At 50.9% G+C, this 23,966-nt stretch overlaps 5 protein-coding genes across 8 annotated transcripts in view; 3 read left to right on the forward strand and 2 right to left on the reverse strand.

Annotated features, from left to right (window-relative positions):
• LOC137908944 (guanine nucleotide-binding protein G(I)/G(S)/G(O) subunit gamma-10-like) overlaps positions 1 to 11,578 on the reverse strand; it is a 46,708-nt gene extending 35,130 nt beyond the window's left edge. Inside the window, exons 1-4 of one of the 2 annotated variants that reach the window (XM_068753375.1) lie at positions 11,446 to 11,578; positions 10,258 to 10,432; positions 9,992 to 10,119; positions 9,780 to 9,911 (exon numbers count right to left, since the gene is read on the reverse strand). In XM_068753375.1, the coding sequence (XP_068609476.1) occupies positions 9,994 to 10,119; positions 10,258 to 10,338 (207 nt within the window). In that variant the 5' untranslated portion in view covers positions 10,339 to 10,432; positions 11,446 to 11,578 and the 3' untranslated portion in view covers positions 9,780 to 9,911; positions 9,992 to 9,993. Of the gene's footprint in view, positions 1 to 9,779; positions 9,912 to 9,991; positions 10,120 to 10,257; positions 10,433 to 11,445 lie in introns of those variants that run through there. The other variant, XM_068753376.1, reaches the window with a different exon arrangement.
• slc45a2 (solute carrier family 45 member 2) lies at positions 620 to 4,365 on the forward strand. Its single transcript, XM_068753109.1, has 7 exons — positions 620 to 1,091; positions 1,394 to 1,570; positions 2,349 to 2,692; positions 2,819 to 2,956; positions 3,194 to 3,317; positions 3,493 to 3,698; positions 4,132 to 4,365. Exons 1-7 carry the CDS (start codon positions 620 to 622, stop codon positions 4,363 to 4,365), a joined length of 1,695 nt encoding a protein of 564 aa, XP_068609210.1.
• Positions 4,823 to 8,943, reverse strand: btc (betacellulin, epidermal growth factor family member). 3 transcript variants are annotated; one of them, XM_068753005.1, is made up of 6 exons: positions 8,795 to 8,943; positions 8,241 to 8,348; positions 6,832 to 6,840; positions 6,683 to 6,791; positions 6,409 to 6,555; positions 4,823 to 6,169 (listed from the first exon to the last, which is right to left on the reverse strand). In XM_068753005.1, exons 1-6 carry the CDS (start codon positions 8,832 to 8,834, stop codon positions 6,034 to 6,036), a joined length of 549 nt encoding a protein of 182 aa, XP_068609106.1. In that variant the 5' UTR covers positions 8,835 to 8,943; the 3' UTR covers positions 4,823 to 6,033. The 3 variants fall into 3 exon arrangements, with proteins under 3 accessions (XP_068609106.1, XP_068609105.1, XP_068609104.1); XM_068753004.1 differs by lacking the exon at positions 6,832 to 6,840 and adding an exon at positions 8,464 to 8,557 and having other exon boundaries at positions 8,795 to 8,916; XM_068753003.1 differs by lacking the exon at positions 6,832 to 6,840.
• nxnl2 (nucleoredoxin like 2) lies at positions 11,349 to 13,390 on the forward strand. The gene is made up of 2 exons (XM_068753374.1): positions 11,349 to 11,730; positions 12,691 to 13,390. Exons 1-2 carry the CDS (start codon positions 11,429 to 11,431, stop codon positions 12,857 to 12,859), a joined length of 471 nt encoding a protein of 156 aa, XP_068609475.1. The 5' UTR covers positions 11,349 to 11,428; the 3' UTR covers positions 12,860 to 13,390.
• A 2,972-nt stretch (positions 13,391 to 16,362) lies between these two features.
• csgalnact1a (chondroitin sulfate N-acetylgalactosaminyltransferase 1a) lies at positions 16,363 to 23,504 on the forward strand. The gene is made up of 7 exons (XM_068752725.1): positions 16,363 to 17,086; positions 18,529 to 18,745; positions 19,188 to 19,289; positions 21,978 to 22,156; positions 22,247 to 22,341; positions 22,423 to 22,504; positions 22,607 to 23,504. Exons 1-7 carry the CDS (start codon positions 16,375 to 16,377, stop codon positions 23,059 to 23,061), a joined length of 1,842 nt encoding a protein of 613 aa, XP_068608826.1. The 5' UTR covers positions 16,363 to 16,374; the 3' UTR covers positions 23,062 to 23,504.
• The last annotated feature ends 462 nt before the right edge of the window (positions 23,505 to 23,966 follow it).

A 23,966-nucleotide genomic window follows, 5' to 3' on the forward strand; every position in this document is an offset into this window, starting at 1 on the left:
GTTCTAGATTGTTCTTGTATCTTTACACACCAACATGAAAAGTCAAAGTGAATCAGAGTTGATGTTTATTTTTAACTGATTCTTGAATCCATAAACGGGTTTAATGTTAAAATGTAATATTTGTTCCTGACCTCATTCTGGATCAGAACCAGAAGACGCGTTTCATGATGGTTCAGATCGGACCCCTCTATGACTTTATGACCAGATGTTTCTGTATCCAGACGGGAATCCGCATCGCTCTCAGAATTTAATGGATCTAAAGTAGACCAGCACCATCTTCAGATTGTATTAATCCAGATGCATCCAGCAGTTTCAAGTAATCCTGCTGACAAACAGAACCTCCTTGGTGGGGGTGAACGGTACCGATGGAGATATGAATGCCCCTGGACTTCAGCTCCTCCTTTCTCTCCTCCTCCTTTGGCAGCCCTCCTCACGGGGAGCAGAGCGCTGTGGGTCGGGCTCAGCTCTGCAGTCCAGACGAGGATTAGCTGAGCACCGATGCAGGAACCGGCCTTCCATCCATTCCTCCATCTTCTGGCGGGCTGAGAGACTTTGACTCTTTACCTAAACCTCCTCCTCGTTCCTGCCTTCCTTCCTTCCTTCCTTCCTTCCCTCCACCATGACGGTTCTGTCAGAGGATCAGTCCCTGAGGCCCCACCCCTGCCGGTTCCCGGAGCCGGGCAAACACAACGGCCCCTCTTCGCCCCAGTACTCCACAGGCTTCCCTGACCCAAAGGGGGGCTTCGAGGACAGCGAGGAGAGCACCGCGTTTGGAAGCGTGGAGCCCCCCCGGCTGCCGAGGGGCCGCCTCGTCCTCCACGGCCTGGTCATGTTTGGGAGGGAGTTCTGCTACGCCGTGGAGGCGGCCTTCGTCATGCCGGTGCTGCTGAGCGTGGGCCTCCCCCGGAGCCTGTACAGCCTGGTGTGGCTGCTCAGCCCCATCCTGGGCTTCCTGCTCCAGCCCGTCATCGGCTCGGCCAGCGACCGCTGCCGCTCGCCCTGGGGCCGGCGGAGGCCCTACATCCTGGTCCTGGGGGTGCTCATGCTGATCGGCATCACCATGTTCCTGAACGGAGACGCCGTCATATCAGGTGAGGGGGGGGGTTATCAGCTGTCACACAGGTGGCTCGTTGAAGGCGTGGCCCTCGGGTTTAACTTGTGACCGAGCGTGTGACTCGTTCACGGGACGGGCCGCGCTCCAGGCGAAGCGAGGGCTGACGGTTTTATCAATGAAGCCTTTCATCGATTACTCTGATAAGATACAGACACGCTGGTAGCAGCAACACACACCGTTACCTGTCCCAAGGTGGGGGCGTGTCTCTGCTTGCAGTTTGTGATTCGGTTGAGCGGAACATGGCGGTTTAGCGTCGGCGTGTTGTGCTCCTCCTCGCAGCCACCGTCAGCGACAGGTCGATGAGGAGCGTCTGGGCCATCGTGGTCGTGATGTTCGGCGCCGTCCTGTTTGACTTTGCTGCCGACTTCATCGACGGGCCCATCAAGGCCTACCTGTTCGACGTGTGTTCCCATCAAGACAAGGAGCGAGGCCTGCACTACCACGCCCTGCTCACAGGTAGGACACACACACACACACACACAACGGTGCCACTCGGGATTCTGGGTAATGTGTGTCGCTGCTGATCTTTGCTGGACGGCCTTCGGTTCGACATACACTTTGCAGACTGGCGATATGGGACTTATTAAACACTCATCATGTTGCAAAGCAGTCTGGGAAGAAACTCTGTGTCCATAAACACTAGAACGCCGCCTGGGGGGTAAACGCTGTCCAGCCCCAGCGGGTCATGTGCTGCAGTCACGGGTCCGGGCTGAGCCGACTCCAGGGAGGCTGGAATGTGAGGGCGGAGCAGAGACCGCTGGGATTCACGCCCCCCCCCAGACCAGTTTTAGATGAAGCCCATCGGGAGCGTCTCGCTGCTGTCAGACCGGCCCGGCGCTACGGCTCATTATTGATCTGTGTAAATGTCTAACAGCGACTGGTTTTAGTTTCCGTTCGGATCGTGGTGGCGCCACCAAGCTGATCATCGGTAGCGTCTAAATGGAACACCCAGAGACGGGTGGGAACGCTGGGGACGCTGGGGACGCTGGGGACGCGTTGCAAAGATTAGCCAATCAGCAGGGAGGGCGTTCTATTCACAGCGTGTTACAGATACAGGAAGTCCGTGATTCCGGCTTGCAGCTACGGAAACGGCCCGTCTGAAGGAAGACGACGGTCCATCAGCTCAAACTGTCCTCTGGGACATCCATCTGTCTCGTCCTGCCTTAGAATGATACGCGGGACGTCCCAGGAGGCTGCAGGGCCTAGTCTGAACCGCTGCACCTCTGCTCTCCAGGACTGGGCGGTGCTTGTGGATACCTGGTGGGGGCCGTGGACTGGGGGCATTCAGCGTTCGGCCAGCTGCTGGGCTCAGAGTACCAGGTCATCTACTTCTTCTCTGCTCTGACCTGGGGAGTCTTCCTCACCATGCACCTCTTCAGCATCCCAGAGCGACCTCTGGGCAAAGACGCCCCCGACCTCTCACCCCCCAGCTCTCTCCGGCTGCTGGGCTCCCACACCAATGATTATGGAGCGCTGGAAAAAGGCCCCCAGTCAGTCCCAGACCTCAGGTCGAGGCCTTTCTCCACCCTGGGGGGGGGCAGCTCTGTGACCTCCAGTACGAAGCAGCCAAACAAGCAGGTACGGCTGTTCAGGGTGGGCAGCGGCCAGAGTGGGGGGTGGTCGGGCGGATGCAGGTGCGTCCTAGAGTCCACACTGTACACACACTCACACTTCCTGTCTCTGTCCTTTGACCTTCACGCCCAGAAACGGATGACCTTCCGGTCGCTGATGAAGACCGTCATGGACATGCCGAGCCACCTGCGCTTCCTGTGCCTCAGTCACCTGCTGGGATGGACGGCCTTCCTGTGCAACATGCTCTTCTTCACTGATTTCATGGGACAGGTATTGATCCGTGTGTCGCCATGGAGACGGGAATGTGAAGGAAACTACAGCAACGTGGATCTCACTCCTCAATCCTAACGTTGGTGTCATAAAGTTGGAGGCTGTTGCTGATTGGCTGTCATGTCATGGTTACAATGAATTGGTGGTTCCACGGCGTTCCGCGGCGTTCCGCGGCGTTCCGTGACGTTCCGCGGCGTTCCACCTGCGAGGTTCACCTGCTCGTTTCCTCTGTTTCAGATCGTTTATAAAGGAGATCCTTACGCCGGGCATGACTCCACAGCCTACATCGCCTACGAGAGGGGGGTGGAGATGGGCTGCTGGGGGCTGTGCATCAACGCCGTGTCCTCAGCACTGTACTCCTGTGAGTCCTCTGGGGGGAGGAGCCCCCCCCCAGCGGGAGCGTTCTAACATAGGAGTGTGACGCGCAAAAGAAAAGCCCAGAATCTCAGCTTTCAATCCGTCTAGAGCCTGGACCGTAGCAAAGCTAAAGATGTGGAGGGGGGGGGCTTCTGATTACCTGGTGTCTGTGTTTCCAGATGTGCAGCACTTCCTCATCCCACACGTCGGCCTGAAGGGGATGTACTTCCTGGGCTACCTGGCGTTCGGCCTGGGCACCGGCCTGATCGGCCTCTTCCCCAGCGTCACCGCCACCCTGGTCCTCTGCAGCTTGTTCGGCGTCCTGTCCAACACCCTCTACATCGTCCCGTTCAGCCTGATGGCAGAGTACCAGCTGAAGGAGCAGGTAGCAGCATCTGCTTCATCACGGGACATCGGGGCCGTTTTACAGGAAGTTCCAGATGCAGACGAGATATTAAAAATAAGCCATAAAACAGGAAAACAATCAAAACGCATCAAATGATAGCAACAGTGAGCCCGTGAGGCGTTCAGGGCCTTTAGTGGAGCCATAACGCTGCTCTCGAACGCAGCGGGGGGGGGGGGTTAAACCTCGAGTGACGTCAGAAATTCGGTTCTTATTTTAAAACCGCTTTTTCCGGTAAATGTTTTGGCCTCCATGATCAATAACTTATGATCAGGTGGGTGGGAGGAGGGATCTGACCCCCCCCTGTATGAGGACCGGCAGAGCAGAATTCCACTTCCCAGCGTTCCCTTCGTTTATCCGAACAGCGATGACATCAGCTCCTCCTCTTCCTCCTCCTCTTCCTCCTCTTCTCCAGGAGCAGCTGAAGCTGGGAGGAGGCCCTGGGGGCCAGCGGGGCACCGGGATGGACTGCGCCGCCCTCACCTGCATGGTCCAGCTGGCCCAGCTCATAGTGGGGGTGGGACTGGGGGCGCTGGTCAACCTGGCAGGAAGCGTGACTGTGGTGGTGATCTCGGCTTCCGCTGTGGCCCTCGTAGGCTGCATCTTCATCGCCCTCTTCATCAGAAACGTGGAAGCAAACGCTGAATGAACTGTTGTTGTTGCTTTAATAAATAAAGAGTCTTTATCACGTCCTTAAAGCAGCCTGATTATCCTGAGGCTGCGCCCCAAACCCTGAAGCAACGTCCCCGTGAAACCATGAATCCCTTTTCACGTCCTTTTCGTGACCCCCTTTGCGTTTTGGGGCGCAGTGACATCATCCTGATCCGGTTCGTCTCAGGTCTGAAAGGCGGTCGAGGTTTCCACCAATCAGCAGCGGAAGAACTCAAATCTCACGTTAACAAAAGTGAAATGATCAACCTCAGAATGTGGGAAAGCGCCGAGGATGAGGAAACAAATCAAAAGGTCTCTAACTCCGCTGTGATTGGCTGACTGGGAGCGCGTCGGCATCGCTCCCCGCTCCGAGTGATACTTAAACATCGGCGTGGCACTTCTCGTACAAATATTATGAGGAAGACAGGATTTGAATTTAAGTCTGCTGACATTTTTATAATGTCACCTGAAGCAGGTCTGCAGTGATCACCATCTCCTCCTAGTGAGAAGGTTGTGGGTTTGAATCCGGGCCTCCTACAGACAGAATATATATATATATATATATTTCATTGTATTTATTCTTTCTCTTCTGTCGCAGCAACGATACAAAACAACAAGGTAAAAAAGAAAAGGAAGAACAAATGAACTCTGACCCCGGACCTGCAGCTGGGGGAACGGCGCCGAGATGAGAGCGAGGAGCATCGTTTTGGTTTGGTTCTCCCCCGAGAACAGGTCTAGGAACTGGCCCGTCTGTTCAGGGACGGGGTGGAACATGTTCTCATCTTTTCAAGTCCTTTCAGGCAGGAAGTGACCGAACACCTGGTGAGGTCGTTAAAGGGCGTGAGACACCATCAGTCCCTCTTCACCTGCTCAACTCCGCCCCTGATTGCATCAGCCTGCTCACCTGTACCTCAGGTACAGCTGAAACGGTCCTGGAGCCTTGTGAAGCGTCTGCGACCTCATTGGTCGACAATGACGTCGTCACAGCGCTCGTACAAATAGATTTTCATTTCTCGTATTTGTGCTGAATTTCTACAAAAAGCTGAGCAAATATAAAACGGTATTTATTGATCGGTGACCCGGATAGATCGGCGCCGTGTCTGAGTTCATCGTACCGTCAGTAGAACCCGTCTCTAAACCGTTTTCAGCTCACACTGACCCAGCTGTCCTGCCCCGCCCTCAGATCCAAATACACCGCTCTGAAGTTCTCCTTGTGCTCCTCTGACCTGGGATCAGCGGCTCCTATGGAGGAGGCTCCTCCTTCACTGGGCCTGATCTGGGACCTGGGACGGGCGGCGGCTCCAGGGTTAATAATAAAACTGCTGATTTTGCAGATTGTGAAACATTCATGAAAGCAACGCGAGACAAAGACACGGACGCGTCTTCCGCTCGTCCCTTTATGATTCTGGACTCTTTGCTTTCCGACAGTCCCTCCTCCTCAGCGCCTCCCACACAGACCAGGAGTCCCGCCCACTCTTACTGGCGCTCGGTGCCGTTTGGAAAACGTCCCAGAATGGCACCTCCTTCCTCCCTGAGAGGAGGAGGAGGCTCCTCTGCTCCTCTGCTCCTCCTCCATCCCAAAGAGGTGTCTTGGAGCAGAGGGATGCTGCCGAGTCAAAAAGCCTCGTCTGTCCCACGAAGGACAAACAGACCACGCACACACTCCTCAAACGGCGCTGGCGAGGGGCGGATCCGGCGGCGCCGCCGGACTCACGCTGGCGTCCATCATGCTCAGCTTCTCCATCCCGTTACCGGGCTCTTCCCTCCGTCTTCTCCTCCGTCCAGCCAACCGGCATCTACGACTGAAACGCAAACATGTTATAGACGGATATGATCTATAATCAATAATCAATCCACACCAACATTCTACGGACAGTCTTCGTTCAAAGGTGAGTTTGATGGACCTTAGGACTCTGTTCTATACCAACAGAGGGCGGCCATGTTTACTCCAGGAGCTCAGAGAGGACAGACCAAACGGCGAGCCGGTTCTCCAGGACAAACCTGGGACGCCGAGGGTTCGTTAAAATACAATCTAACGTACGATGAACAAATGCAGATGAAGACAACGAGGAGGGTGAGGAAGACGAGTCCTGCTATGACGCAGGCGATGATAATTTGCCGTTTGTCTCCTATCCGCCAGTCCAGGTCCAGGAATTCACACCTGGCCCCAATGAAGCCCCGGTGACACCTGAGACGAGGGACGAAGAGGCCGTCACGTCTTCCATCGTTAAACCATCTGCCATGAAATGTTCATTTCTTTCAATTCTTTCCTCGTTTTTACGGCTTCGTCTCTGAAGTCGGGCGCCGAGTCTCACCTGCAGGACGGCGCCTCCTGTTCTTTGATGTAACGGCAGTCCCCGTGGACGCAGTAGTTCAGCAGCTCCTCGGGACATTTGGAGAAGTGGCCGCCCCACTGTCCCGTATCTGGAGAAATTAAATGACAGCTTTGAGAAGCGGTTCGTACCGGTTTTGTCTCTCAGAAATGAGATCCATATCTCACTGAATCATCCTGTTTCAATAAAGGTTTGAATAAGCAACAAAAAGAAATGATCAAAGCAGCATTTTTCATCTGTTTGGTTCCCAAATATCAAATATCTGATGCCGTGGCGTTCAAAGGACGGGCTGCAGGCAGCCGCTAGTTAGCTTAGCTTCGTTTAGCACGAAGGCTGCAAACTGCACGTCACTAATTAGGAGAACAAGTTATAAGATAACAGCGTCCTGCTGGTTTCATGCAGGACTGTCTCTATCTGCAGGACTGTTTCTATCTGCAGGACTGTTTCTATCTGCAGGACTGTTTCTATCTGCAGGACTGTTTCTATCTGCAGGACTGTTTCTATCTGCAGGACCGTTTCTATCTGCAGGACTGTTTCTATCTGCAGGACTGTTTCTATCTGCAGGACTGATTCTATCTGCAGGACTGTTTCTATCTGCAGGACTGTTTCTATCTGCAGGACTGATTCTATCTGCAGGACCGTTTCTATCTGCACTGCAGGACTGTTTCTATCTGCAGGACTGTTTCTATCTGCACTGCAGGACTGTTTCTATCTGTAGGACTGTTTCTATCTGCAGGACTGTTTCTATCTGCAGGACCGTTTCTATCTGCAGGACTGTTTCTATCTGCAGGACTGATTCTATCTGCAGGACTGTTTCTATCTGCAGAACTGTTTCTATCTGCAGGACTGATTCTATCTGCAGGACCGTTTCTATCTGCAGGACTGATTCTATCTGCAGGACTGTTTCTATCTGTAGGACTGTTTCTATCTGCAGGACCGTTTCTATCTGCAGGACTGTTTCTATCTGCACTGCAGGACTGTTTCTATCTGCAGGACTGTTTCTGTTTCTGATGTATAAATAGACCGTTTGTAATCGGACCCAGTGAGTTCTCGTGATTCGGTGCCAGGAAATGTTAAATCAGGTCCTCGTTAGCCGCGTGTCTCCATAGTTACCCCTCCCTTAGATCAAACACCTGTTAGACTAGGACAGAGAGACAACAGTGTCTCTCCACATTTTCCTCCCCACCATGAAAACCGAAACACTCCCCAGCAGCTGCCGGCCGGCCGACCTTTGACCTCTGACCTCCGGTAGATGAGAATAGATGAGAGTAGATGAGAGTAGCTATCTTCCACAGCTGGAATTATGGAAACTCTCATTTTTGCTACTGCTTCTAAATGTCATGCGTCGTTTCCCCGGAACAATTAATTTGTCGTGAAGCGTCATCATCGTGATGTCACAACAATCTGAACTATGTCCTCATGGGCGTGGCGATAGTTTACTTCCTGTTTGTTGCCATGAGATCGTATTTAAATCCACATCAGCACTTTAGCCACTAAAACTCATTTATGAAGCCGCCCCTCACCTATTGCCCACATCTACCTGTGCAGTTGTCTCCGTTGCCATGGTGATGACAATGGGACACAGTCCTATTGGCAGGCTCGTCTGTGGAATTCCCTTCAGCCAGGGAGTGTTTGCATAAGACCAGAGCTGCAGCCAGGAAGACAAATAAAAAAGACAATCACAGACCAAAACCCAAACACACACACACACACACACACACACAGAGTGTGACCACATTCCACACACAAAATTGTATGATCACTTTTGGAGTTATTGGTGAATAACTGCTGAGTCATGATTCCAGTCAGTCTCACAGGGAAGAGAAGAGTAACGATTTCTCCTGGAAACGCCCACTCCTGTTTCACACACACACGCACACACACACACTGCTCTGGTGAGTTTCGGAGCAGCTCGAGTTCAGCTTTAATCCTTTATTTATTTATTAATGACTTTATTCTCATATTTTATTCCACATATGGAAGCCCATTTGGACATTTTTAATGAGGTAGAGATGCCTCCTTCAATCATTGAGCAGACAATCAGCACATTGAAAGTCCGGCTTCCATAGAAACACCATTGTGAATAAGTCTTACCTGCCACCAGTCTTACATAGAGCCTGCACACCTGGGCCATCTCCTCGTTTGATAAAGGTCCGGTGTCATCGACAAACAGGAGTCAAACCGGATCAGAACAAGCTGTGTCGCCGTGTGGTTCCTCATCAATGATCATAGTCAGCGTGGAAATAAACCCTGAACAGACACACAGCGCCGAGCAGTGTGTGTGTGTGTGTGTGTGTGAGAGAGAAGGGGGTGTCACTGAAACCAAAGGCAGCTCCCGCCCACGCCTTTAAAAGGAGACTCCATTCAAGCTGTTCAGGTTACTTGTGCTTTAAAAAGGAAACGATGGCTGGAGGCGACTTCACCTTCAAAGCTCTTTGTCTGTTCACAAGCGTGTGTGTGTGCGTGTGTGTGTGTGTGTGTGTGTGTTTTATACGAAAGCACATAGACCAAAGGTTTGTGTGTAATCATGATCTCTATTACTGATATTTGTAGTCGAGCTGTTATACACACTCCAAACGACGTGAAGAACTAAAAAGGTTTGTTAAGATTATCATCATCATCATCATCATCATCATCATTATTATCATTATTATTATTATTATTACCAGTAGGTGGCGTAAGTTCTTAATCTTAATCAAATATTTCCATGTCCTGGGACCCAATTTTGTTGTTTATATGATGATTATTTGTATTTATTAAGTCAAATGTTAAATGTCTTTTATGCTATATTTCAAAAGGTAAAACTGCTGACTCATCCAGGAGGAGTTCTCCGATTGAAACATGATTCACCTTCATTCGGGTGATTTTATATCGAAGCCAGGAATCTCCGAGCGCCTCCCTGCCGAGTCGCTTTGCGGTCGGGAACAGGATGAACAGATTTCCTCTCCGTGCTCCAAACTTAGATTGAGCATCAGGAAGTTCTGATGTGGTGAGATTCCAAGGCAGAATAACATCCGCTGTGTGAGACTAGAGATTCATTCTGACATGAAGTAAGCGTTAAAAGAGACTGGAATGAAATGGGTTCACATTTAGCCCTTTTAATGTGTAAAAACAAGTCATGAAAAACATGAACTTACAATCTAAAAATGCTTTTATAAAACTGGATTCTTCTGCGAGTGAGTCGCCAGAGTCGTGCCTGCGTCTGGTTCTTCTGCAGAAAGGTGGTCATCGTTTAATACTTCTTATCTCCATGAAGTGTTAGAAGTTCAGGCTGTGTGATTTGCCTCTGACCTTTACAGCACGGCGCAGGAGCGCGGATCTCTGAAGGGGTTGCTGCCCGCCGGGACCCCGAGCAGCAGGGGGTCTTTGGCTGCGTTCTGCAGACAGAACTGCTGCAGCTCTGCAGCCGCCTGGGAAACCTGCAAACATCATTTACAGGGAAAGACTTCCTGAGAGGACGCTGGAAGATCCAGCATCCAAGCATGGCTAAGGGATCAAAGAGGACCTGTAATGTGTATTTATCCTTTTGAGGAAAAGCTCACTCTTTTTTTCTGTACCTTGACTCTCTCCACGCTGGCCTCCAGCTTCAGTTGTTCCACCAGTCGCTGCATGTTGGATACATTGGAATTGGAGGTCATGTTTAAATGGGCTCCGGAGCAGAACGTTCCTCTTATGAGCAGCAATGGAAGGAAACGAAGCCGAGTTTCCTTCCAAACCACCTCCGACTCCTCCCTGAAGGAACGAGGGGAGGCAGTTTACAATAAATAAAAAGCCTCTTCCCGTACTGAAGCAATAAGGAGGAGAAGCAACAGCAATGGAGACTGAACGGAGTGAAGGAGTAGAACAGGTCATAGAAGAGGAGGAGAAGCTAAAACATCACCGGAGAGATTCTGGATTTAACTTCGGTTTCTGTTTGTAGAAAAAAAAACTGCTGGAGTATCATCAGATTTTAATAATTGGTAGATACGCAAATATAGTTTTGTTTTTTTAGGACTTAAATTTTATTGAGATTTTTGACAGCAACAGAGCATTTGGTGCCAATATTATCATCCACATTTAGTAATCAGAAAGACATGAACATTTTCAGATGCAGCTTTCCGCTGACAGAAAATCTAATCAAAATATAATACATTAGTGGCACAAATATTGTTTTTTTATGTTTTAGTTAAGTTAATATTTACAATTGTGTCGTTTTTTTGAATTATGCTACATATGATTAAGCTTTAATTACTATATATTTAATAATTAAAATATACAATTAAAAACAAAGGCTAAATAAATAAATGCACAATGCTCTAAAAATATGAGAAACGGTTTGAAAGTGAATTCATGGTTTTTTTTCTATATATATTTAGTTTTTAATTGTATTTTTTAGTGTTGCTTTTTTTCCTTAAATGATTAATAAAAAGGAATAAAATGTTTTATAATTTAAAAATTATTCGTCGGACAGACAGTGCGCATGCGTGGATCCAGCTGCCTCAAAGTGCCGCGAAGCGTCGTGAAGCAGACTGAACGCAGCATTGCCCCGCCCCCTGGGTGTGCACGCAGCACGAGCCGCCTCCTCATTGGTCCGCCGGTGACTAACAGGATTGGCTGCGACCGGAAGGAGCTGAACGGAGAACTTCAGGAAACCAAAACAAGGAAATGTGATCTGGAGCTCCAGACCCGCCAGACGCGACCGGTTCGAGCCGAGCCGAGCCGAGCCGAACACACCCGAACAGACCCGACATGGCGGAGCTCTTCACCGGCCGGACGCTGCTCAATAAGGACGGGGACCTGATCGACCCGGAGGAGGCGCTGGGGAACAAGGTGGTGGGGATCTACTTCTCCGCCGGGTGGTGCCCGCCGTGTCGGGACTTCACGCCCGTCCTGTGTGACTTCTACACGGATCTGATGGAGGAGCGCGAGACCCCGGCCCAGTTCGAGATAGTCTTCATCTCCTCCGACAAGTCCTCCGACGACATGGTGGAGTATTACCACGCGCTGCACGGAGACTGGCTGGCGCTGCCGTGGGCGGACGGATACAAACAGTGAGGAGCGGGTTCCGGTCAGCGCGTTAGCTAGTCCTCCTCTGGCTGGGATCAGTGAGGAGCGGGTTCCGGTCAGCGCGTTAGCTAGTCCTCCTCTGGCTGGGATCAGTGAGGGGCGGGTTCCGGTGAAAGGAAATTATATTAAATTAAAATATTTTAAAATGTATCTCTCCAGAGTAATAAGAGTCTACTGTAACAATGGCCAAAAATAATCATTTTTAACCAAAAAATGTCGATAAACAAATAGGATTTTTTTTTTTTAATTCTGAAAATATACTTTTTAGTTAGTTCACCCCATAATCTTATATGTACAAAAAAAATATTCAGGGGCATGTTAAAAGTTCTTATGCTTGATACCTTCTAAGTCTTGATTTCATGAGAATCACCCGTTTGTATTGTTGCCTGTTTGCATTGTTGACTGTTTGCGTTGTTGCCTGTTTGTGTTGTTGCCTGTTTGTGTTGTTGCCTGTTTGCGTTGTTGCCTGTTTGCGTTGTTGCCTGTTTGCATTGTTGCCTGTTTGCGTTGTTGCCTGTTTGCGTTGTTGCCTGTTTGTGTTGTTGCCTGTTTGCGTTGTGGACTGTTTGCGTTGTGGACTGTTTGCGTTGTGGACTGTTTGCGTTGTGGACTGTTTGTGTTGTTGTTGCCTGTTTGCGTTGTGGACTGTTTGCGTTGTGGACTGTTTGCGTTGTGGACTGTTTGCGTTGTGGACTGTTTGCGTTGTTGCCTGTTTGCGTTGTTGCCTGTTTGTGTTGTGGACTGTTTGCGTTGTGAACTGTTTGTGTTGTTGCCTGACTGTTTGTGTTGTTGTTGCCTGTTTGCGTTGTGGACTGTTTGCGTTGTGGACTGTTTGCGTTGTTGCCTGTTTGCGTTGTTGCCTGTTTGTGTTGTGGACTGTTTGCGTTGTGGACTGTTTGTGTTGTTGCCTGACTGTTTGCGTTGTGGACTGTTTCCCCTCTCAGCGTGTTGAAGGAGCGCTTTACGATCACCGCGGTACCCAAGCTGGTGATCGTGAAGCAGAACGGCGACCTGATCACCGACAAAGGCAGGAAGCAGATCCGGGACCGAGGCCTGAGCTGCTTCCAGGCCTGGCTGGACGCCGCGGAGATCTTCCAGAACTTTAAGGGTTAACAAACAGCAACAGAATGAAAACGCTCCAGGAACAAATTCTATTTGCTGACTTCTCCTCTGCTGATGAAACAGCCTGAAAATAAAAGTCTAATTTTGCTTGAATTGCTACCAAATAATTATTTTAAATAAAAGTAGATGCTGAGTCTGAAGGAAAGGAAAACTCGCTTCAGGTCCGGCTTCAGGTCCGGCTTCAGGTCGCGTGTTTCTGCTGAGCAGCAGAATGTACTGGTTAACTAACCCTAACTCAGTTACTGGTTAACTAACCCTCACTCAGTTACTGGTTAACTAACCCTAACTCAGTTACTGGTTAACTAACCCTCACTCAGTTACTGGTTAACTAACCCTCACTCAGTTACTGGTTAACTAACCCTCACTCAGTTACTGGTTTATACTGGTTAACCTCAGCCCTAATCCTAATCCCTGTCGTGCACTAAACAGCTAAACCACAGTAATGTCGTCTTTCCAGACTTGTAGGAGCTTCCTTTGTATTTTTATACACCGTTGTGTACTTGTGGTTCCCATTAAAGCGTGTAGAACTATCATTGTTGTCCTTCGTCTCTTGTCTCCGTCTGTTGTCGCAACAAAGGATCCGGTTCCCCGTCGGCCTCGTTCGGACGCAGGAACCCCCCCCGGGCCCAAAGCTGTGGGGAGTTCCCTGGTCCTAACTACCCGGTGCCACAGTTAGCGCTGTTAGCATCCAGAGGCTAACCTGTGCTAAAACGGGAATAAAACTGCTTCTGTGTTCTGGACTCGAACAGGAACAGAACCTTGGGTGATTCCTCTCATGCACTTTCTGGTGTAGTTCCAGAGTCAGCCGCGTGGGGGTGCTAAAACATAACATGACAACGTGGCGTCAATCTGATCGATCACTGATCCGAACTGTCGTGGATCAATTTCTGAACTATTGACGAATTGATTGTTGCAGCTTCTTTGATGTATTAATTATTTAACTTCTGATGCGCGTTTCCTCGCGTGGGACTTTGACGTCCGGACGTTCATCATTATTTGCGTACATTATATTTGTAGTTTTGTAGTTAGGCCATCGATTAAACGTTTTTACTGAAACTACAAAGTGTACAAAGTATTCCTGTGTTTCAGAAGTATAGTCCTGTGTTTCAGAAGTATATTCCTGTTTCAGAAGTATATTCCTGTGTTTCAGAAGTATATTCCTGTGTTTCAGAAGTATATTCCTGTTTCAGAAGTATATTCCTGTGTTTCAGAAGTATATTCCTGTTTCAGAAGTATATTCCTGTGTTTCAGAAGTATAATCCTGTTTCAGAAGTATATTCCTGCAAACAAAGGTGCAGTTCTTGTATTTTGTGACTTTACAACATGAGACTATATAATATAATATTTTCAGTAAATTTCTGTATATTTTACAGAACATGGAAGCTAAATTCCAATCTTAGGTTGCAGAAGTCGCCACAGCCTCCCGGTTCTGATCCAGAACCGGGCCTCGCGTCCTGTTCGGTTCTGAAGTGAAAGGTTGCAGTGTTTCCTGGATCAGCTAACAAGGCCGTCTTTATGGGGGGGGGGGGGGGGGGCTGGACCGGCGGCAGACCCAGAACCAGAACCAAAGCATTAACGTCAAGTCCAGCCTGTCAGCAGACAGGACTTCCTCTCAGGACCTTCAAAATAAAACGCAGGCGTTTGACCGCAGCGGCTCAAAGTCATTTGTGAGCAGAAGCGAGGACATTTAGCAGATCCGTTACGTAATAGAATGATGTCATAATTAATGACGTCAGACCGAATATAAACAAAGGAATTACATGAAAAAAGATTCTAGATTTTAGGGTCATCGTCGCTGTCACGGCCACGCAGAGAGCCTGAAATGATCCACTTGTGAAGAAGATATCTCCGATACTAGGCCCCGCCCACCAAACACGTCACAATGTTTACAAACAAGGAAACAGTCGACTTCCGCGCCGGATGCCTCTATTTTGAAGGGAGCCTCCCGTGTCTTCCGGTTCCCTCCCGGTACACGGCGGTACTAACGTTCGCGCCGCTCCTGCGCTCCGTTCGTGTTGGCTTCAGGACCGGAGCGCGGCACCGGGACCGGGACCGGGACCGGGACGGTGAGTGATCCGCACGTGGACACGCGTTCAGGGACCCGAAGTTCTGAATGTTAACGGGATTCGCGTTCACGTTAACTTTATGGATCTAACGTGAGTGACAGTTTTGATCGATTAGTTTTGTTGATTGGGAGGTCACGTGATCTGTTCGTTTGGATGTGGGTGAAGACCCCCCCCCCAGCACGTTGTGGTGCTGATCCGGTCCAGGTTTCATTGATCTTCATTGAGGCCGCCTCCTTGCAGCTGATCCTGATTGGTTAGACTCCCAGAACCAGCGTTCTGGACCTGAAGTGACCGAATCATTACGTTACCATGGCGACCTCGCTGGCGTTTTGGATGGAAGCACATCTTAAATGGTCATAATTGGACAGTGGACACCATCCCATAATAAACCAGCTGGCTCCGTTGATGAGGGTTCTCCTCGGCTCCCTCTTGTCCCGGAGCGCCCGCTCCTCGGCGGAGGAGGTGCTGGATCGATGCCCCGCCTCCTGATTCAGAGCACAGGCCAGCATTCACCCCCCCCACATAATAATCCTTTCATTGGGCCGGGCTTCAGCCAGAACCGTCAAAGAGCTGATTGTGTGCGGAGCGGCGAGTAACTCCGCCCAACACGCACGCACGCACACGCACGCACGCACACACACACACACACACACACACACATCTGTTAACATCTGTTAACAGATGTTAACAGATGTTAACAGATGTTTGTCCACATTCAACACAAGAAGCTGATTTCACTGACGCCGGTCTGGGAGTTATCCCCGTCTCTGGACGCCGTCTCTGGACCCCGTCTCTGGACCCCGTCTCTGGACCCCGTCTCTGGACCCCGTCTCTGGACGTTGTTGTTGTTGTTGTTGTTGTTGTTGGCACACACGGAGCTGATTGGACGAGCAGGAAGAAGATCTAACGTGCTGCACACGCTTTTGGACCTCATTTATTCAACGCGCCCCCCCGGCGGAGGAGGAGCATCACCTCAGGTGGACTCTAGCATCACCTCAGGTGGACTCTAGCATCGTCTCAGGTGGACTCTAGCATCGCCTCAGGTGGACTCTAGCATCGCCTCAGGTGGACTCTAGCGTCGCCTCAGGTGGACTCTAGCATCGCCTCAGGTGGACTCTAGCATCGCCTCAGGTGGACTCTAGCATCGCCTCAGGTGGACTCTAGCATCGCCTCAGGTGGACTCTAGCGTCGCCTCAGGTGGACTCTAGCGTCGTCTCAGGTGGACTCTAGCATCGCCTCAGGTGGACTCTAGCGTCGCCTCAGGTGGACTCTAGCGTCGCCTCAGGTGGACTCTAGCATCGCCTCAGGTGGACTCTAGCATCGCCTCAGGTGGACTCTAGCATCGTCTCAGGTGGACTCTAGCATCGCCTCAGGTGGACTCTAGCGTCGCCTCAGGTGGACTCCAGCGTGAGCTCCGGGGGTTTCATGCTTCCTGCAGCGATGTTGAGACGTGGGCTCCTGGTGTGGAGCTCCAGCAGAGGAGGCGCGCTGCTGCTCCTCTGCTGCTCCCTGTCGCTCCTCTACGTGTTGATCTGCACGCCGCCGCACTCAGACCACCACCCGCCGAGGCTTGCTCTGCCCAGCATGGCGGGCACGGGGCCGGGGAGGGGTGCAGGAGCGGCTCAAAGCGGGGCGCCTGCCGGTGATCGGTCTTATCAGGCGCTCCTCCAGGAGCGGGAGGAGCAGCACCTGCTCCACATCTCCTCCTTGAAGAAGCAGATTGCTCAGCTCAAGGAGGATCTGCAGGAGCGTAGTCAGCAGCTGAAGGGAGTCCGGGACAGCCTCCAGACCGGCACCGGGGGGCCAGCAGAGGGACAGGAACCAGGTGGGGGCCTCGGGGACACTCGGGGGCCCGGGGGCCAGCAAGGAGACCTCCAAAGCTTCCTTAAAAACCAGCTGTCTAAGGCCGAGGTGAACGCGGGCGCCAGGGTGTCCAGCGAGTACGCCGCGGTTCCGTTCGAGAGTTTCTCCCTGCATAGGGTGTACCAGCTGGAGACGGGCCTGGCCCGCCTCCCCGTGCAGAAGCCTCTGAGGAAGGACAAACGTGAGGAGCTGAAGGAGGTGCTGGAGACGGCCCTGCGTGACCTCAACACGCCCTCGTCCCGGGACGGCAGCCGGAGCAAAGTGTTCTCGCTGTCGGACTTCAGAGAAGGTGAGGAATGCTGTGGAGTGTGTTCTGGACACGCCCCCTTTTGTCTGAACGGAACGTTGAGGAACTGGATGGGTCAGGTGGGCGGAGCTTCCTTCTGATCCCGCGTTCTCCGCCGGTCCCGTCACAGCTGCTCCGTCCGTCACGCGTGTTAAACAGATCAAACCTGTCGCCACGGCAACAAGGCGGAGACCAATCTGCAGCGTACAAGCATGACTTCCTGTAGTTCCAGTGTGTGCGTGTGTGTGTGTGTGTGTGTGTGTGTGTGCATGTGTGTGTGTGTGTGTGCGTGTGTGTCTCTGTGCGTGTGTGTGTGTCTGTGTGTGTGTGTGTGTGTGTCTTTGTGTGTGTGTGTCTCTGTGCGTGTGTGTGTGTGTGTGTGTCTCTGTGTGTGTGTGTGTGTCTTTGTGTGTGTGTGTGTGTGCGTGTGTGTGTGTGTGTGTGTGTCTGTGTGTGTGTGTGTGTCTGTGTGTCTCTGTGCGTGTGTGTCTCTGTGTGTGTGTGTGTGTGTGTGTGTGTGTGTCTGTGTGTCTCTGTGCGTGTGTGTCTCTGTGTGTGTGTATGTCTCTGTGTCTCTGTGTGTGTGTGTGTGTGTGTCTCTGTGTGTGTGTCTCTGTGTGTGCGTGTGTCTGTGTGTCTCTGTGCGTGTGTGTGTGTGTCTCTGTGCGTGTGTGTGTGTGTGTGTCTCTGTGTGTGTGTGTGTGTGTGTCTGTGTGTGTCTCTGTGTGTGTGCGTGTGTCTCTGTGTGTGCGTGTGTCTGTGTGTCTCTGTGCGTGTGTGTGTGTGTGTCTCTGTGTGTGTGTCTCTGTGTGCGTGTGTCTGTGTGTCTCTGTGCGTGTGTGTGTGTGTCTCTGTGCGTGTGTGTGTGTGTGTCTCTCTGTGTGTGTCTCTGTGTGTGTGTGTGTGTCTCTGTGCGTGTGTGCGTGTGTGTGTGTGTGTCTCTGTGCGTGTGTGTGTGTGTGTGTGTCTGTGTGTGTGTGTGTGTGTGTCTCTCTGTGTGTGTGTGTGTGTGTGTGTGTGTGTGTCTGTGTGTCTCTGTGTGTGTGTATGTCTCTGTGTCTCTGTGTGTGTGTGTGTGTGTGTCTCTGTGTGTGTGTCTCTGTGTGTGCGTGTGTGTGTGTGTGTCTCTGTGTGTGTGTGTGTGTGTGTCTCTCTGTGTGTGTCTCTGTGTGTGTGTCTCTGTGTGTGCGTGTGTCTGTGTGTCTCTGTGCGTGTGTGTGTGTGTGTCTCTGTGTGTGTGTCTCTGTGTGTGCGTGTGTCTGTGTGTCTCTGTGCGTCTCTGTGCGTGTGTGTGTGTGTGTCTCTCTGTGTGTGTCTCTGTGTGTGTGTGTGTGTCTCTGTGCGTGTGTGCGTGTGTGTGTGTGTGTCTCTGTGTGTGTGTGTGTGTGTCTCTGTGTGTGTGTCTCTGTGCGTGTGTGTCTCTGTGCGTGTGTGTGTGCGTGCAGGCATCACCCGGACGGAGAAGGACAAGGGGACGCTGTACAGTCTGCTCTTCTCCGGGGCGGCGGCTCAGGCGTTCAGGCGTCTCCTCCTCTTCCGTCCCTTCGGGCCGCTGATGAAGGTGAGACACGAGACGGTGGACACCAGCGCCGTCCTCGTCAACGTCGTCGTCCCGCTGTCCGGCCGCTCGGACAACTTCAAGCAGTTCATGCACAACTTCAGGTGGGACGGAACCTCCGCCTGTGTTCACTGCGTTATTACTGCTTATTACACTGCTTATTACAGGACACTGTGTGTGTGTGCTCTGCGTACGTGTTGCATTTGACACGTCCCGCATCCTCCTTTCTCTCGGTGTGTCCTCAGGCTGGAATGCAGCAGAAATGGATCATTATTCAAACCATCAATGACATCGATTGGTTATTAGCTTTCTCCTTCAGAAAGGAGCGCCGGACTCAAATACGCACCTTTAATGTTAGCGTTCATGCGTGGCGTGACCGAGACGGACGTAACGGGGAGAGTTCGGTTACCTTTATGGGGGCCGGCCCAGGGCTTGGGGACCGGTACCAAACCGGTCCGCGGGTCGTTGGTACCGGTCTCTCAGACATCCAGCATGTCTCCAGAGACGACTCCTCGCCTGTCTGTGTGTGTTTGTTTGTTCATACAGGGACGTCTGCGTGCGTCAGGACGGGCGGGTCCATCTGACCGTTGTGTATTTTGGGAAGGAGCAGCTGGACGAAGTCCGAAGCACCCTGGAGAACACATCCAGGTGAGTGACAGGCGGAGCGCACGCACGCACGCACGCACACACACGCACACACACACACACACACCTCTATCTGCATGGGGATCCGATCTGACCCCGTCCCGTCTCTACAGCGAGGCTTTATTTGCTTCATGTCAAACATGCCCCCCCCCCCCCCCCCCCCCTCACGCTCTGATTTCATTAGCACGCCGTGGATTCTCCCAAAAACAGCTGGAGCCATTCTGCAGTAGCCACGCCTTGTTCTGAGCAGGACGAACCGGACCGGCCCGGCTGCTGGACGGCGTTTCAGAGCGCGGCCTCCACGCTTACAGTAAACACGCCTCTGCTGCAGGCGCCACGAGAGAAGAAGTGAAGCACGGACGAAGCGGTTTAATGTTTAAAGTGAAGCACGGACGAAGCGGTTTAATGTTTAAAGTGAAGCACGGACGAAGCGGTTTAATGTTTAAAGTGAAGCGCGGACGAAGCGGTTTAATGTTTAAAGTGAAGCGCGGACGAAGCGGTTTAATGTTTAAAGTGAAGCACGGACGAAGCGGTTTAATGTTTAAGTGAAGCGCGGACGAAGCGGTTTAATGTTTAAAATGAAGCGCGGACGAAGCGGTTTAATGTTTAAAATGAAGCACGGACGAAGCGGTTTAATGTTTAAGTGAAGCACGGACGAAGCGGTTTAATGTTTAAGTGAAGCACGGACGAAGCGGTTTAATGTTTAAAGTGAAGCACGGACGAAGCGGTTTAATGTTTAAGTGAAGCACGGACGAAGCGGTTTAATGTTTAAGTGAAGCACGGACGAAGCGGTTTAATGTTTAAGTGAAGCGCGGACGAAGCGGTTTAATGTTTAAGTGAAGCACGGACGAAGCGGTTTAATGTTTAAAGTGAAGCACGGACGAAGCGGTTTAATGTTTAAAGTGAAGCACGGACGAAGCGGTTTAATGTTTAAAGTGAAGCACGGACGAAGCGGTTTAACGTTTAAAGTGAAGCACGGACGAAGCGGTTTAATGTTTAAAGTGAAGCACGGACGAAGCGGTTTAATGTTTAAAGTGAAGCGCGGACGAAGCGGTTTAATGTTTAAAGTGAAGCACGGACGAAGCGGTTTAATGTTTAAAATGAAGCACGGACGAAGCGGTTTAATGTTTAAAGTGAAGCACGGACGAAGCGGTTTAATGTTTAAAGTGAAGCACGGACGAAGCGGTTTAATGTTTTAAGTGAAGCACGGACGAAGCGGTTTAATGTTTAAGTGAAGCGCGGGCGAAGCGGTTTAATGTTTAAAGTGAAGCACGGACGAAGCGGTTTAATGTTTAAAGTGAAGCACGGACGAAGCGGTTTAATGTTTAAGTGAAGCACGGACGAAGCGGTTTAATGTTTAAAGTGAAGCACGGACGAAGCGGTTTAATGTTTAAGTGAAGCACGGACGAAGCGGTTTAATGTTTAAGTGAAGCACGGACGAAGCGGTTTGATGTTTAAGTGAAGCACGGACGAAGCGGTTTAATGTTTAAGTGAAGCGCGGACGAAGCGGTTTAATGTTTAAAGTGAAGCACGGACGAAGCGGTTTAATGTTTAAGTGAAGCACGGACGAAGCGGTTTAATGTTTAAAGTGAAGCACGGATGAAGCGGTTTAATGTTTAAAATGAAGCACGGACGAAGCGGTTTAATGTTTAAGTGAAGCGCGGGCGAAGCGGTTTAATGTTTAAAATGAAGCACGGACGAAGCGGTTTAATGTTTAAAGCGAAGCACGGACGAAGCGGTTTAATGTTTAAAGTGAAGCACGGACGAAGCGGTTTAATGTTTAAAGTGAAGCACGGACGAAGCGGTTTAATGTTTAAAGTGAAGCACGGACGAAGCGGTTTAATGTTTAAGTGAAGCGCGGACGAAGCGGTTTAATGTTTAAGTGAAGCACGGACGAAGCGGTTTAATGTTTAAGTGAAGCGCGGACGAAGCGGTTTAATGTTTAAGTGAAGCACGGACGAAGCGGTTTAATGTTTAAAGTGAAGCACGGACGAAGCGGTTTAATGTTTAAAGTGAAGCGCGGACGAAGTGGTTTAATGTTTAAAGTGAAGCGCGGACGAAGCGGTTTAATGTTTAAGTGAAGCACGGACGAAGCGGTTTAATGTTTAAAGTGAAGCACGGACGAAGCGGTTTAATGTTTAAAGTGAAGCGCGGACGAAGCGGTTTAATGTTTAAAGTGAAGCACGGACGAAGCGGTTTAATGTTTAAAGTGAAGCGCGGACGAAGCGGTTTAATGTTTAAGTGAAGCACGGACGAAGCGGTTTAATGTTTAAAATGAAGCACGGACGAAGCGGTTTAATGTTTAAAGTGAAGCACGGACGAAGCGGTTTAATATTTAAGTGAAGCGCGGACGAAGCGGTTTAATGTTTAAGTGAAGCACGGACGAAGCGGTTTAATGTTTAAGTGAAGCACGGACGAAGCGGTTTAATGTTTAAGTGAAGCTGCTGTCGCGTTAGCATCGTCCGCTGGGCTCGGTCTCTGCCCGCCGTGGACGGTTTAGCAGGTCGGTGTCTCCCGGGAGGGACAGATTGAGCCATCAACATGAGGACGGGTCGGACCCAAGAGAGGAGAACCTGCCAATAATCAATGAAACAAACCAATAACGTCTATAGAAATATAACTTTCTGTAAAATAAGAGAAAGCTAAAGCAAAATAAAGATTTTTCATTTCTTTGGATCTCCTCCTCCTCAGGGAGGTGAACTTTCAGAACTACACCCTGCTGCAGCTGGACGAGGAGTTCTCCAGGGGGCGGGGTCTGGACTTCGGCGCCCGTTCCTGGAAGGGGGGCAACGTGCTCCTCTTCTTCTGCGACGTCGACATCCACTTCACCGCCGACTTCCTCAACACCTGCCGTCTGAACGCGCAGCCAGGTGAGACGCCAGAGACGAGTTCTGTTCCGGCCCGCAGTGTAAACTCCAGCTGGTCACGGTTGTCATAGCAACACGCGTTCTGCTTCGCAGGTAAAAAGGTGTTCTACCCGGTGCTGTTCAGCCAGTACAACCCCGCCCTGATCTACGGAGAACCTGAACACGTCCCTCCTGTGGAGCAACAGCTGGTAGCCAATCACGTCGCTTCCTCTCCTCACCTGTGCTGCAGGTGTTCCTCTGGAGGACGCTCACCTCTGCTCTCTCTGCAGGCGATAACCAAGGACAACGGCTTCTGGAGGGATTTCGGTTTCGGCATGACCTGCCAGTACCGCTCGGACTTCATCAAAGTGGGTCAGTATCACGGCCACCGTTACCGGGGGAACCGGTTCCGAGTGCCGAGCCCATTGACAGAAATCACCATGACGACGCTGACTGCACTGCTCTCGTCTCCAGGGGGGTTTGACCTGAACATTAAGGGCTGGGGAGGTGAGGACGTCCTCCTGTACAGGAAGTACCTGCGCACCAGGCTCCTATTGGTCCGGGCGCCGTCACGCGGCTTGTTCCACCTGTGGCACGAGAAGCGCTGCGCCGAGGAGCTGCCCCCGGACAAATACCGCATGTGCATGCGGTCCAAAGCCATGAACGAAGCGTCGCATGGCCAGCTGGGGGCGATGCGCTTCAGCAGAGAGATCGCAGTCCACCAGCAGAGGCAGCAGCAGAACCCCCGGGGGGGCGGAACCCGGGCCGGAACCCGGGCCGGAACCCGTCACCTCCAGGCCGAGAGGATGGAGGCGGATCGATCGGCCAGCCGATTAACGGCCACCCCGGATCCGCTGCGTGACGTCGTTCCGGTCAAACCGGTCTCCGGACCCTGGACCGGTCTCCGGTTTGACCGGTCCAGGGTTTGATGTGTAGGCGAACAGCGCCGCCTCGTGGACAAGACATGAACGACAGTTCACCAATGACGGGTTCGAGTTATCTATCGATCTATACCGATATAAATTATTGATTCTTTGTATAATTTTCTTTGCTTTTTGAACCCTAACATTAAAGAAAATCATGTAAATGGTATTTGTACGTAAAATGAAGTCAAATTTACATATTTATAACCAAAATATATTAAAAGATACTTTTATTTTGAAAGATATAATATAAAAATCTGTTTGAGATTCTTTGCTGCTGATCTATTTTCACTCGTTTTGGACACAAAGGGAAACTTTTCGAGCGACGACGACTTATCTCAAGTCAGAACGAAGCTGCTGTTCTTATCTTTAGTTTCTGGTACTCTAACGTTGTTTTGGGTATTGATTACTTTCCCTTTTTGAATCCTTTATTTGACTCTTTCTTTACGACCTGTCTTGTAAGTTAAATAAAGCCTTTGTGCATTGTTTTTATTGTGTTTTTATTGTTTTTATTTCTGTCTGTGCTGCTCCTGCGGTGTCATGTCATTTCAAATCGCACATTCTTGTCGTTGCTGTGGAGCACATTTTGGCAGCCCTCGGGGGCCCCCTATTGGCCGGGGCTCCAAGCAACTGCCTGGCGTGCCTGTCTCAAGGGCCTATTTCAGACTGAATGCAGTGACGTTTTCCAGACGCTAGGGGGGCGGCAAGCCCCCCCCCCCCCCCCCCCGCAAACTCCTGTTTATCGCCCTTCTTTCTCTTATCGAACGGTCTTCTCGGACAGAATGGAGAGTTCCGGTACTCGGTTCTAAAGTTCTAAACCGTTCTGCCCACATTCGCGACGAAATGACGGCACTGAGCGCGAATGAGAAGTTTCCCATTTCCGCTGGGACGTAAACGCAGCACCAGACCGT

The sequence above is a fragment of the Brachionichthys hirsutus genome, chromosome 19, assembly GCF_040956055.1.
Source record: "Brachionichthys hirsutus isolate HB-005 chromosome 19, CSIRO-AGI_Bhir_v1, whole genome shotgun sequence".
Classification (NCBI taxonomy): domain Eukaryota; kingdom Metazoa; phylum Chordata; class Actinopteri; order Lophiiformes; family Brachionichthyidae; genus Brachionichthys; species Brachionichthys hirsutus.

What these genes read in the sequence shown, in the direction of transcription:
- nxnl2 (XM_068753374.1), top strand. Translation starts at nt 11,429, where the DNA reads ATGGCGGAGCTCTTCACCGGCCGGACGCTGCTCAATAAGGACGGGGAC. An exon ending in TGGGCGGACGGATACAAACA is followed by an intron (nt 11,731 to 12,690) that starts GTGAGGAGCGGG and finishes TTCCCCTCTCAG; the next exon opens with CGTGTTGAAGGAGCGCTTTA.
- csgalnact1a (XM_068752725.1), top strand. Translation starts at nt 16,375, where the DNA reads ATGTTGAGACGTGGGCTCCTGGTGTGGAGCTCCAGCAGAGGAGGCGCG. An exon ending in ACCCTGGAGAACACATCCAG is followed by an intron (nt 19,290 to 21,977) that starts GTGAGTGACAGG and finishes CCTCCTCCTCAG; the next exon opens with GGAGGTGAACTTTCAGAACT. An exon ending in CTCGGACTTCATCAAAGTGG is followed by an intron (nt 22,505 to 22,606) that starts GTCAGTATCACG and finishes TCTCGTCTCCAG; the next exon opens with GGGGGTTTGACCTGAACATT.
- btc (XM_068753005.1), bottom strand. Translation starts at nt 8,834, where the DNA reads ATGGCCCAGGTGTGCAGGCTCTATGTAAGACTGGTGGCAG. An exon ending in CTATGTAAGACTGGTGGCAG is followed by an intron (nt 8,349 to 8,794) that starts GTAAGACTTATT and finishes TCCTGGCTGCAG; the next exon opens with CTCTGGTCTTATGCAAACAC. An exon ending in CAGGAGGCGCCGTCCTGCAG is followed by an intron (nt 6,556 to 6,682) that starts GTGAGACTCGGC and finishes CCCTCGTCTCAG; the next exon opens with GTGTCACCGGGGCTTCATTG.
- slc45a2 (XM_068753109.1), top strand. Translation starts at nt 620, where the DNA reads ATGACGGTTCTGTCAGAGGATCAGTCCCTGAGGCCCCACCCCTGCCGG. An exon ending in CGGAGACGCCGTCATATCAG is followed by an intron (nt 1,092 to 1,393) that starts GTGAGGGGGGGG and finishes TCCTCCTCGCAG; the next exon opens with CCACCGTCAGCGACAGGTCG. An exon ending in CTACCACGCCCTGCTCACAG is followed by an intron (nt 1,571 to 2,348) that starts GTAGGACACACA and finishes TCTGCTCTCCAG; the next exon opens with GACTGGGCGGTGCTTGTGGA.